The sequence below is a fragment of the Anomaloglossus baeobatrachus genome, chromosome 2 (assembly GCF_048569485.1).
Source record: "Anomaloglossus baeobatrachus isolate aAnoBae1 chromosome 2, aAnoBae1.hap1, whole genome shotgun sequence".
Lineage (NCBI taxonomy): Eukaryota > Metazoa > Chordata > Amphibia > Anura > Aromobatidae > Anomaloglossus > Anomaloglossus baeobatrachus.
In genome coordinates this window covers 417,285,929-417,299,674 of record NC_134354.1, presented here as the reverse complement: position 1 = coordinate 417,299,674, position 13,746 = coordinate 417,285,929, and the positions used below count along the sequence as shown (strand labels likewise).

The 13,746-nt window shown below is 41.7% G+C and overlaps 1 protein-coding gene across 1 annotated transcript in view; it reads left to right on the top strand.

Annotated features, from left to right (window-relative positions):
* Window positions 1–13,746, top strand: part of CCDC28B (coiled-coil domain containing 28B) — a 47,108-nt gene that overhangs the window by 16,226 nt on the left and 17,136 nt on the right. The window contains exons 2-3 of the mRNA XM_075334140.1: window positions 8,494–8,664; window positions 13,100–13,263. Coding sequence (XP_075190255.1) covers window positions 8,504–8,664; window positions 13,100–13,263 — 325 coding nt within the window. The 5' untranslated portion in view covers window positions 8,494–8,503. The remainder of the gene's footprint in view (window positions 1–8,493; window positions 8,665–13,099; window positions 13,264–13,746) is intronic.

The following is a 13,746-nucleotide window of genomic DNA, read 5'->3' as shown; positions in this document are numbered from 1 at the left end:
GTACACAATAAGAAGTTTTCTAATACAGTCATGGCCAAAAGTGTTCGCACCCTTGAAAAATTTCCAGAAAATTAAGTATTTCTACCCAAAAATTATTGCAATTCTACGTGTTGTTTTATACACATTGATTCCTTTGTGTATTCGTACAACACATATAAAAAAATAGAAAAAAAGGCCAATTTGATGTAATTTCATATTAAACTCCAAAAAATGGGCCAGACAAAATTTTGCTACTTTTCCAAAATTGCGGGCAAACGATGTGGGCAATAGGAAAATCACACCTGAAACCAGATGAAAAGGGGACAAGTTGACTAAATTTTTGCATTGTATGCTTATGTGTGCCACATTAAGAATGGAGATCAGTAAGAGGAGAAAAGAACTGTCTGAGGACTTGAGAACCAAAATTGTTAAAAAATATCAACAGTCTTAAGGTCCATCTCCGGAAATTTTGATGTACCTTTGTCAATTGTGCGCAACATAATCAAGAAGTTTGGACCCCATGGTACAATAGCTAATCTCCCTGGACGTGAACGACAAAGAAAAATTGATGAAAAGGTTGCAATGCGAGATAGTCCGGATAGTGGATAAGCAGCCCCAATCAAGTTCCAAAGAAATTGAAGCCTTCCAGCGAGCCCAGGGACCATCAGTGTCAGTGCGAATTATCTGTCAACATTTGAATGAAATGAAATGCTATAGCAGAAGACCCAGGAGGACCCTACTGCTGACACAGAAATATTAAAAAGGATAGACGGCAGTTTGCCAAAATATAAGTGATAAATCCAAAATCCTTTGGGGAAAGTGTCTTGTTGACAGATGATGAGACCAAGATAGAGCTTTTGGTAAAGCACATCATTCTACTGTTTACCGAAAATGGAATCAGGCCTACAAAGAAAAGAATACAGTACATACAGTCAGATATGTTTTGAGGTTGTTTTGCAGTCTCTGGCATCGGATGCTTTGACTGTGTGCAATGGATTACCAAAACGATTTTGAGTTGCAATGTCAGAAAGCTTGATCTGGGTCCTAAGTCATGGGTTTTCCAGCAGGACTATGACCCCAAACATTATTCAAGAAGTCCCTAGAAATGGATAAAAAAAAAAGCGCTGCAGAGTTCTGAAGTGGCAGCAATGAGTCTGGATCTAAATCCCATTGAACACCTGTGGAGAGATCTAATAATTGCTGTTGGGAGAAGGCGCCTTCAAATATGAGACACCTGGGGCAGTTTGCAAAAGAAGAGTCCAAAATACCAGTTGAGAGGTGTAAGAAGCTTGTTGATGGTTATAGGATGCGATTGATTGCAGTTATTTATTCCAAAGGGTGTGCAACCAAATATTAAAGTGAGGGTACCAATAATTTTGTCTGGCCCATCTTTGGAGTTTTGTGTGAAATTATGTCCAGGTTGAGTTTTTTCTCTATTTTTTTTTGTGTGTTGTTCTAATACACCAAAAAAATAAAACAAAACATGTAATTGTAATACTTTTGTGGGAGAAATACTTAATTTTCCAGAACAATTTCAAGAGTGCCAAAGCACTTTGAGCCACGACTAAACATAGTATTAGAGAAATCTGCTTCTGTTTCCTCCTACACTGATCTTTTACTCTCAATTTATGGATAAAATCTCTAAATCTGTAGCCAGTGACGACAGATTTTCCCATCACCGAGACAAGGAGATGATGGTTGGTGCTTTTAAAATCCTATGAAGATGGGTGGGGGTAGCAGGAGCTAAAGGGAGACATAGACATCCTTTTGCAAGTTCGTTTGAAACAACGGTTACAGTTCTCCATAGTACTATTTGAGCACCAACTGTCATGTCTCAGAAACAGGAAAATCTGTATTCCCTAAAGAAATTAATTGAGAACTTTGAAAGTGAAATATCAATTCAGTAAAAGAAAGAAGTATATGTCTCTAATAAGGTTTCTTATTTTCATGTATAGTATACAATTGACTTATGAAAAAAAAAAATAAAATAACTGTTATTCTTTAAGCCAACACAAATTAATTTTTAATTTAATTATTAATTTTATTCATTTATATAGCGCTATTAATTCCACAGCGCTTTACATACATTGGCAACACTGTCCCCATTGGGGCTCACAATCTAGAGTCCCTATCTGTATGTCTTTGGAGTGTGGGAGGAAACCGGAGTACCCGGAGGAAACCCACGCAAACACGGGGAGAACATAAAAACTCCTTGCAGATAGTGTCTTTGTTGGGATTTTAACCCAGGACCCCAGCGCTGCAAGACTGCAGTGCTAACCACTGAGCCACCGTGCCGCCCATCTTTAAGAACCCATTTATCCTGTTTATAGACTACAAGACGTCTTGAAAGTGGCCACCATCATTTATACTATGTTTTATAGCTACACGACACTGAGAATTGTCATATATTCATATATCAAATAACCATCCATTGTGTAAAGGGGTGTCCTGACTCTCCGCCAATGACAAAAGATAAACCACTGCCAAAAGTGACTGCTTATTTTCCTCTCCCCTTTGACAACACATGCAATCTTGGCTGAGTTTAGACTGCATATATAATTGGCATATGTATGAAGGAGTGGTTTGAAGGAATGAGTTTATCTCTCTGATCACATTAGAACTGCAAGACATTATAGAAAATCTCAGCGGAAAGATGCGTTTTTGCTGCAAAAAATAGGCAGCAACTGCAATGCGTGAACGCAGCCTAATACAGTTTCTTAGGCCCCCTTCACACATCCATGAAAATCATGCACGTTTTTCACGGACGTGTCAAAGGTGCGTATTGCCCTCTGTGTGCCGTAAACACATGGCACAACGTGTGTTCTCCGTGTGCTATCCGTGATAACACATGGAGATCGGGAACTTTCTGCTCACCTGTCCCTGGCGTTGCTGTCCGTGGTGCTGATATGCGGTCTCCGATCCTGCCGACTCCCCACTGCAAATTTACAATTTTAATTGACTTGGAAACTCCATTTTTCTTTGTTGCTCATGCTGCTGCTTCCGGCCCGCAGTGGAGTGAATATTTAATGATCATAATGAGCCTGGATCGAAAGCAAGTGACAGCAGCAGCAGAGACTGCAACACTGGGGACAGGTGAGCATAGAAATTTTTTTTTTTACCAACATGTGTGTTTTCTCTGGTGTGTGTCACATGGATCACATCCGTGTGCAGGCTGTGTGACCCGTGGTACCGGAGAAAAACGGACATGTCTACGTGTGGAGCACACGGGCACACGTATGCTCCACACGTACACACGGTCCATACCAAAGCACGCACGTGTGCGCAGACCCATTGATTTTAATGGGTCTACGTGTGCCCGTGTCTCCGGCACGTGAGGAAACGGACCAAACACGTACCAGACACGGACTTGTGAAGGGGGCCTTAAAGGGACTCTGTCAGCACAGAATGACTGTTGAAAACAAATACAGGCGCCCCATGCATTTTAGCGTGGCCAAACATCTAACTAGACCATCGCACCTGTTTGTTGTCCCTCTATTCCCACCCCCATCTTCTTTGATTCACAGCTCTGTTTCATATTGCCAGACAAGGACGGACATAGATGGAAAATAGGTAGGTTGAAACACAGGATAATTCAAACAGAAATACATTCTCAGAACCATGTTACCCCTTGAAGTAGACTTTGGGGGGCTGTATACCACTCTACATATATACTGTATTTCATAGTTAGTAGACCTGTGAAATCCTTGTGATCCACTGTTCATCACTTCTGCACAATATTTACAAACTATGTATGTGAAATTGTTCTCCTATAGGCTTTATCCTTCAGAACATCATTACATCAGAAGGTTTTTATGACATTCTATAAGACGTGCATTTCACAAGTCTGCACTAGTGGTTTAGCTAAACTTTGAGCTTAGATAATGTTTAAGTAGCTATCAATTTCTATAAAGGTCTTTGGGATTCTTTCTCTCAGACTATAAAAACACAATTGGTGGGCAACATGATTTCAACCACCCAAAAAAGCACTTGAATATCATTAATAACAGAAATGACAGATAACATTGATAATCATTCGTTATATAAGTGTGGACCGTTTCATTTTAATTGGCGATATCTATCAAAGGGGCTGTCTAATTAGCGCATTTTCACTTTGTACTGAGGCAACAATGAAGTCACTGGACAAGATCTCCAAATCGAGGAACATTGCACTGGTGACGAAGCCACGGCTCCTACATAGTCTGGTCTTTTTTGTAGTAAAAGATGGCTGTAAAACCTGGACGAAACAAGACAGAAGGAGAATCACTGCCTTCAGAATATAGTCCTGGAAAAGGATGTTATCAATACCATGATTGGAAAAAAAGTTGATGGTCAAATCAATTTTGGAACAAATCAAGCCAGTCATGTCACTGGAAGCAAGGATCACCAACCTACGACTTGCCTACTTTGGACGCATTATGCAAAGAGAGCAATCACTGGAGAAGGACATCATGGTCGGAAGAATAGAAAGAACAATGCGAAGAGGAAGACCAGCACCTGATGGCTTGATACTATTAAGATAATGGTAGAGAAGACCCTGGTGGATCTATGTAGGCTTGCACAAGATTAATCTTCCTACAGAGCATTCAGCCATCAAGTCTCCATGGCTCAAAATTGAGCTGAATGCCATTAAATAATAATAATAATAATTAATAATAACAATAATGAAGGTATGCCACTAAGGTCCATTTCAGACCGCCAATGTAAATATTAGGAAAGTCACATCACAAATTGTGGAAATTACAAGGTCCGTGTGCAGTTTCCATATGGATGCAGGGTTTCCTGCTAATAACATGCCAAAAAAGTGCATGGTATGATTTTACTTCTGTGCACTTGCAGATAGGTTATTATTAATCATTGTGCTATCCTTTGCACACAAGGACAACACACTGGCCTATAACATAGCGCTACACAGAGTGGCCATGGTTGTCACATGTTTGATGCGTGACAGTACAGTTTTTACAATTACACTGATTATTACGACAGGTGCTGCAGCGACAACAGCTAATCCCCAAGGGTTGCTACTTGCCAGGTAGCCATTAATCTGAAAAGATTGTCATTGTGTTACATAAGCAAGAAGTATTTACTGATGCTTTGAATGTAATCTGTCAGCAGATTTTTGCTATGTAATATGAGAGCAGCATGATGTATTGGTAGAGACTCTGTTTCCAGGGATCTGTCACTTACTGGGCTGCTTAATTTCATTTAAACACAACCCCTGTTTTCTCTGCTGCACATCTAGCGGTGCTCAGAACGCTAAGCTCTTTATAACCTCACCCACACCACTGTGCATATGTAGAAAGATGACAATCAGTGGATGGAGCTGGGTTGAAACAGGAGGTACGCGACCTAGACACATAGCCGAAATTAGTCTCTCATCCCCTACATATAATTTCTACAAAAAAAACATGAGTCCTAAGTTCACCATCTAAAAATAACAAGTTTTTAGAGCTGGTGGTTAGAGGTCTTACACAGGGAGAAATGGGTAGGTGACTAATCTATGCACATACACTACAGACCAAAAGTTTGGACACAACTTCTCATTCAAAGAGTTTTCTTTATTTTCATGACTCTGAAAATTGTAGATTCACATTGAAGGTATCAAAACTATGAATTAACACATGTGGAATGAAATACTTAACAAAAAAGTGTAAAACAACTGAAAATATGTCTTATATTCTAGGTTCTTCATGGTAGCTACCTTTTGCTTTGATTACTGCTTTGCACACTCTCGGCATTCTCTTGATGAGCTTCAAGAGGTAGTCACCGGAAATGGTCTTCCAACAGTCTTAAAGGCGTTCCCAGAGATGCTTAGCACTTGTTGGCCCTTTTGCCTTTACTCGGCGGTCCAGCTCACCCCAATGACCTTCAATGTGACTCTACAATTTTCAGAGCCAAGAAAATAAAGAAAACTCTTTGAATGAGACGTTGTGTCCAAACTTTTGGTCTGTACTGTATATTTACTACATAATGACTTGCTATTATAGATGGGAGGACCTGGACTGTAAAAGTCCGGATCCGCGCAGTTTCAAAGTTTCCCTGGCGGCGGGCCTGGGATTTTGGCTGTTTGATCCGGATTTGGCACTCGAGAAAGGGGAAAAAAAAAAGGAAAAATAAAGAAAGTAAGAATGAAGTGAGCGCTTCATACTTACTGAGGCTCCGTCACAGCTGTACTCTGCCCCCGCACGACTGTACGCTGCTACTGCTGCTTCCCTGTGCCGCACATCATTGCACGTCCATATGCACTCAGCACTACTTCCCCCCCACTGGCCGGCCTGGCGTATGTGATTGGTTGCAGTCAGATGTGCCCCAAGCCTGTGTGACCGCGTCTAACTGCAATCAGTCGTCACTTATTGTGACTCATTCTCTCCATGGAGCACACAGGGAGGAGTCATGCTCTATGGCCGCTCGCTCTGACAAAGATGTAGCAGAGCTGGAATCGTTATGGAATCTTGTGTGGATTACGTTGGACCTGCAGGGGTGTGTTTGGGTTAATAAAGTGGTAAAAGAGGGTGGTTTTTGTATTTTATTCCAAATAAAGGATTTTTAGGTGTCTTTGTTTATTACCTTTAACTTACAGATTATTGATGAGGTGTCATACAAACTGCCATTACTAATCCAGGACTTAGTGGCTGTTGTGGGTTGCCATTAACCCCTCATTACACCAACAGCGAGGTAAAGCTGTGCGATTGTCACATCTAATGGATGCGACAATACCGGGTGACTGGAGGCTGATATTTTTAGGCTGGACCTCCCCAGCCTGAGAATACCAGCCCCAGCTGTCGGGTTTTTATCTTGGCTTGGTATCAAAATTGGGGGGGGCACACGTTGTTTTTTTAAATTATTTATAAAAATAATAATATAATAAAATAAAGCCGCATGCGGTTCCTCTTAGGCCGGAGTCACACTTGCGAGGGACTCTCACAAGTCTCGCATCTCATCACCCGGTACGACCGCACATTCTCCTGACAGGAACGGGTCAGCTGCATGTAGTTCTATGCAGCGGGACACTCGTGTCCGGAGAGCGTCAGGCCGTGCTGGGTGATGCGATGCGAGACTCGTGAGAATCCTTCACAAGTGTGACTCCATCCTTATTTTCATACACAGTCATGATAAAGCCCGACAGCTGGGAACTGTAGCCTGTAACTGTAGGCTTTATCTGTGCTGGGTATCATATGGGGGCCCTACGCTGATTGTTTTATTTATTTATAGACTTATATAGGTACCAGATTCCGGATCGGATGCAGGTTTTTTTTAAAAAAAAAAAAATTTAGCAGGGACCGGTTATCTGCGAGTCCACCTAGCTCTACTTGCTATCTATTACTTGCATTTATACTTGTTACACAGTAAAATCTTTACACTATGCCTGATAGGAGTCTTAAAAGTTGCATATTTCTAACCAATGTATGTGCCTCGTTTTATTGATACTACCCCTGCTGACATTAATATGTGTATATACCTCACTCATTTATCACCTGAATATTTACATCTTTTTTTTTAATATTATCAGTGTATGCTTTATTCCATGGCTTTATATATTTCAATAAAACGTGTCATTTTTTGGTAGTGAACCTAGGACTCCATGTTTTTTGTAGCAATTATATATAGTTGTAGAAGTGGTGCCCTCTCATAGAGATAGGCCATATAGTAGCTTATGTATTTTTCCTCTTGATATTTTATCTGTTCTGATGATATTTATTATATAGTATATGTTAGCCCCTACTTTATGCTGCTCTCAGATGCCATAGCAAAAAACAGGTGACAGATTCCCTTTAAAAGGATTGTGTTCACATTAGTATTTGTTGTAAACTGAGACCGCTCTCACATCAGCGGTATTTTGCCGGAAACCCGGATCCGGCACAAATGCGTTTCAGTTCCATTCAATTCCTATCGCGGCAAGATGCGGTCACGTGATGTGGTCATCTTGCCGCGATACCATTGTACATGAATGGAACCGAAATGCATTTGTGCCGGATCCGGATTTCCGGCAAAATACCGCTGATGTGAGAGCGGCCTGAGTCACCAATTTTTTTAAATTGATATTTCTCTAATCAAGTATTCTCAGTAGCAGATCCAAACACATTCATAGGCTGTAATTAGATGGCAACTTGTATCGTGGATTTCAAAGTCTGCATTTTGGAATGATTACGGGGGTTCTGTCGGCTTCACCCTCAGCACTGTCAGCAGTCAATGCTTATGATGTACCGCATTGATAGATCATGAAACATTACTGCTGGGAATTCCCTGTGGATTTCTGGTGGTTACAGAAAAGCACTTTAGTGTGGTTGATTCTCTGCCACGTCTCGTGTCTTCCAGGAATATATGCTGAGCATAGATCCTTGGTTGAAGACAAAATAAAAAAGTGATCATCCTCATTAGATACTAAGTTTTGTTTAAGCTATCCAAAGCAAACTAGCACTGATTTAAATAATCTTTAATGGTCAGTATATCGTATCACAATCGGCAAAGACTTTATGTTGTGTTAACAATGTAACTATGATTTCATACATTTTCCAGAATACAGTAAATGGAGGATAAAAGGAAAAAGAAAAGTCCAAAACTGAGTGTAACCCAAACCCTTCCACCAGCTCCTGTGAGAAGAGTGTCTGCTCCTCCAAGTAAGAGTGCCACCTTCAGCTTAGGCCTCCCACATCCACCATCACCAAAGCAAAGGAATAAGATTAAGAGGTAAATTCTGTATCCTTTGATCATAGCAAAGGTGTACATTGATATTAAAAGTGGAGGTCATATATCTGTCTTCATGTTATTTTGTCCATTTCAGACCTTTTACTGAATGACTTTTTTGGCCTATACCTATTGGATAAATTCTAAAGCCTGCGTTACACGGGTCGACCGATCGTGCAATTTCACGATCGATCGTACCCGCCCCCGTCGTTTGTGTGTCACGGGCAATTAGTTGCCCGTGGCGCACAAAGTCGTTAACCCCCGTCACACGTACTTACCTGCTGAGCGACCTCGCTGTGGGCGGCGAACGTCCACTTCCTGAATGGGGAGGGACGTTCAGCGTCACAGCGACGTCACACAGCCGCCGCCCAATAGAAGCGGAGGGGCGGAGATGAGCGGGATGTAAACATCCCGCCCTCCTCCTTCCTTCCACATTGCCGGCGGGTGCCGCGGGACGGAGGTAAGCTGCAGTTCATCGTTCCCGGGGTGTCACACGGAGCGGCGTGTGCTACCCCGGGAACAATGAGCAACCGGCGCTATTGTAATTAAACGAGATTATGAAACTGAGCGACGAGTACACGACTCACGATTTGTGAGCCATAGTGCGTCGCTCGGAGGTGTCACACAGCCCGACGTCGCAAGCGATGCCGGATGTGCGTCACAAAACCCGTGACCCCGATGATCTATCGCACGATAGATCGTCTCGTGTAAAGCACCCTTTAGGCTTCATTTTACCATTGAAAAGGCCAAAAAATATCTCCTCTCCTAACTATCATACACTCCAGAACATTAAAATTACAACACCAAGAAGAAAGAATTGTGGAATTATAATAAAAATCACAGGATTAATATACATGTTAATAATTTGCAAATGATGAATAAATGGAGCAATTAACATCTCTATTTATTCAGAACAGAGTATGAGGGCCACGTGCGGAAATGTACGCACTTACACTTCTTGGCATGATATTAATATAGTTTTAAATAGTTCTACCCCCCTGAATGCACTTGGGCATGCAAGTCATCAAGATCCTTTGCTGGCAGCGACCTTTGCAATTGACGACTAATGATGTCCCAGTTGTGCTCAATGAAAAAAAAAAAAGTCCAGAGATGCTGCAGGTCATGGTTGCACATTTAGTTCATGGTTGCAGGTTGCTCACAGTAGCCTGACTAATGTGGGCCATTATAGTCATGTTGGAAAACAGATATTGTAACACTTATAGAAATGACCGGACCACTAGTCCCACGATTAATCCATTCTGTACTGTAAGTCAAATTAGGCATCGCATACCCTGTATAGGGCATCAAACAATGTCTGCACTAACCATCAGAAGACGTTTACACGACACTAGGCTAAGAACGAGACATCCAGCTAGAAGCACGCTGGGTAATAAACAGGTTAATACCAGTTTTGTATTCTCAGCTGGTACTAAGCCCGAAATTCATGGTGTCACACCAAATTAGACATGGCCACCATGAATTTCTAGTAAACAGTAAAAAAAACACAACACAGAATTTTTTTTTTATTACAAATAAAACAAAAAAAAATGTATAGACTCCATCTTTATTATAAAAAAATCCTTAGTCCGACGTAGTCCACAGGGAGAGCAATGTCAGCTCTGCTTCATCGCTCTGTACAGACAAGCATCTCTACAGAGCAAGAAGCAGGCTGACACTGACAGTGACAGTCAAAGTTCAAATGAGTCCATGGCTAAGTCATGGACTCGGGTGAACCCTGACGTCACCGCGAACACGGCCGAAAAAAGCCGGACTGCCGAGTGACGAGCAGTGCAGTGAATATCACCGGAAGTTAATGATCGAACCCGGAAGCAGAAGCGGCCGGGAGACAGCGGGTCTGCAGGACGCTGCGCGGGACCGTTAACTATAATGACAATGTTTAATTTTAACTATATTCTTTATTTTACAGCCTCCCCCGACCCATCCCATAACTGTAAAGTCCAAGCTTGGGGTTCAAACACAAGTTCGCGTTATCTCCGACCCCGAACTTGGACTTTACAAAAAGCTCAGGCGAGGCTCCCGATCCCAAACATCAGGGGGTTCACCCATCACTGCAGAATCCCCATTCTGTCGTGGAAACATCAAACTTGCCTTGCCGAGAAAAAAACATTTCAGCATGTCTTGAACTCCATGTATTTTTTATGCTACATGTCGATGGGGTTTCAAACATATAATTTACTGTTAGATTGTCTTATCTTAGTTAAAGAACATTCAGACAGTTTTACATACATTCATGGCCGAAAGTGCAGACAACCTTGAAATTATTCCAGAAAGTGAAGTATTTCTCCCAGAAAATTATTGCAATTACACATTTTGTCTTGCACATGTTTATTTTCTTTATATGGTGCGAAACAACACACAAAAACACAGAGTAAAAAGATGCAAATTGGACATAATTTTACACAAAACTCCAAATATGGCCCTGACAAAATTGTTGGCACCCTCAAATTAATATTAGGTTGCGCACCCTTTGGAATAAATAACTGCAATCAATCACTTCCGATAACCATCAACAAACTTCTTACACTTCTCAACTGGAATTTTGGATTCTTCTTTTGCAAACTGCTCCAGGTTTCTCATAATTGAAGGCGCCTTCCGTACTATCCTGCATTGCAATCTTTCATCAATTTTTCCCTGCCGTTCACATCGAGGGAGATTAATTACAGTACCATGAGTACCATGAGTTATAAGCTTTTTGATTATGTTGCGAACTGTGGACAAAAAACCATCAAAATCTCTGAAGATGGACTTGTAACCTTAAAACTGCTAATATTTTTGAACAATTTTGTTTCTCAAGTCCTGACAGTTCTCTTCTCCGTTTTCTGTTCTCCATGCTCACTGTAGCACACACATAAACACAATGTAAGATTAAAGGGAACCTGTCACCACTTTTTGGCCTATAAGCTGAGGCCACCACCACCGGGCTCTTATATACAGCATTCTAACATGCTGTATATAAGAGCCCAGGCCGCTGTGAGAACATAAAAAACTCTTTATAATACTTACCTAACGGTCGCGCTGTGGGCCTAATGGGCATCTCCGTTGTCCGCCCGGTGCCGGCGCCTCCTCTTTCAGCCATCTTCGTCCTGTTTCTGAAGCCTGTGTGCATGACGCGTCCTCTGTCATCCACCCTCGCCGGTCCTGCGCAGGCGCACTACAATACTTTGATCTGCCCTGCTCAGGGGAGATCAAAGTGCGCCTGCTCAGGACCTGAATGCCGGCGAGTGTGGATGACGTCGGACCAGTCATGCACCGTGGCTAGAGAAGAAGGAGAACAAAGATGACCAAAAGAGACGGCACCGGACAACGGAGATGCCCATTAGGCCCACTGCGCGAATGTTAGCTAAGTATTATAAAGTGTTTTTTATGTTATACCCCCGGCCTGGGCTCTTATATACAGCATGTTAGAATGCTGTATATAAGAGCCCGGTGGTGGTGGCCGCAGCTTATAGGCCAAAAAAGTGGTGACAGGTTCCCTTTAAGTCAACATTTCCCCTTTTTATCTGGTTTCAGGTGTGATTTTCATATTGCCCCACCTGTTACTTACTATAGGTAAATTTGAATGAGCATTACATGTATGAAACAAAGATGTTTACCCACAGTTTAGGAAAGGTGCCACAATTGTGTCCAACCCAACTTTGAGTTCTGTGTGAAATTATTATGTTTGCCTTTTTTTACTCTTTTTGTTTGTGTTGTCCCAATGCAAACAAAGGAAATAAACATATATAACAAAACATATCTAATTGCAATGATCTTCTGGGAGAAAAACTTCATTTTCTGGAACAATTTCAAAGGTGCCAACACTTTCGGCTATGACTATATATCACTCAGGCTTCAAAATTATTTTTTTTAAACACTGTTTTTATTTGGTTTTTCAAATAAACATACAGAAAAAAAACGTATAATACATACACAAGTCAGACAGCTGTAAACTTTGCTCAATGCAGACTATCTTGACATGGAAAATTAAATTGTAAAACATATATTCCAAGTAGAGCAACAATTATGCATGGAGGGGAAAGATGGGGGGAGGGTGTGTGTGTGAGGTGGGGGGTTGGAGGGGGTAACATGTTTACAATAGGTATGACTCATATTTCAAACATCCAATATGGGTGTACAGACTCTGCTGTAGGTTGTGTGAGACCCACCGACACCAGAATAGAGCTCCAACATTTTGGTTAGGTCTCATGATACATCAGTTCACTTCAAGGTGTTTCTATATAGGTGCTTCTCCCAAAAACAGTTGCTCCTGATACCACACTATTGGTTGAAAGCAGGTTCTAATATTTTCCCTGATACGTTGTGGTAGCAGAAAGGCAAAAAGGCTTAATTTATATTTAATTATGAGACTTTTATTAGTGAGTGATATTAGTGAAAGATCTCACTTTTTTTGTATTTGTTTGTTTTGTATTTTTCTTAGGAGTTTTAAGGAGCGCGCTCGTCCGGCCGCACCCTGTGAAGTGGCGACTCCTGGGCCTAGTCTTCAGCACTCCTTCCTTACTGATGTGTCTCATGTTTGTGAAATGGAAGGAGGTCTCCTGAGTCTTCTCAATGACTTTCACTCTGGAAAACTTCAAGCATTCGGTAGTTGAGATAGAGGAAGCAATGATCCATGAAAGGAAAAACAATGGGGCTTTATTATAAGGCTGCTTTCACACTTGCGTTGTTTTGCATCAGTCATAATCCGTCGCCTTGAGGAATTACGGTAATCGGCAAAATATTTTGCAGGAATCCGTTTTTTCCCCATAGACTTTTATTAGCGACAGATTGTGACTGATGGCCCTACGTTGCATCTGCTGCATGACGGATAAGTGGTTTACCGACTGACTGTCAGGAGGTAGGAACGCATACTGTAACGTTTTTTGTGTGCGGCGGATCGTTTTTTTACTGTGAGCATGTGCACAGTTAAAAACCATGATGGACTGTAAATTCAGTTCCAGCAGCAGGAATGATCAGCTGATCGCCTGGCGGGCGCCTTTTCTGAACAATCAGCTGATCGCCTGGCGGCTGGCTTTTCTGAACGATTACCTGATCGGCTGGCGGGTGCCTTTTGTGAACGATCAGCTG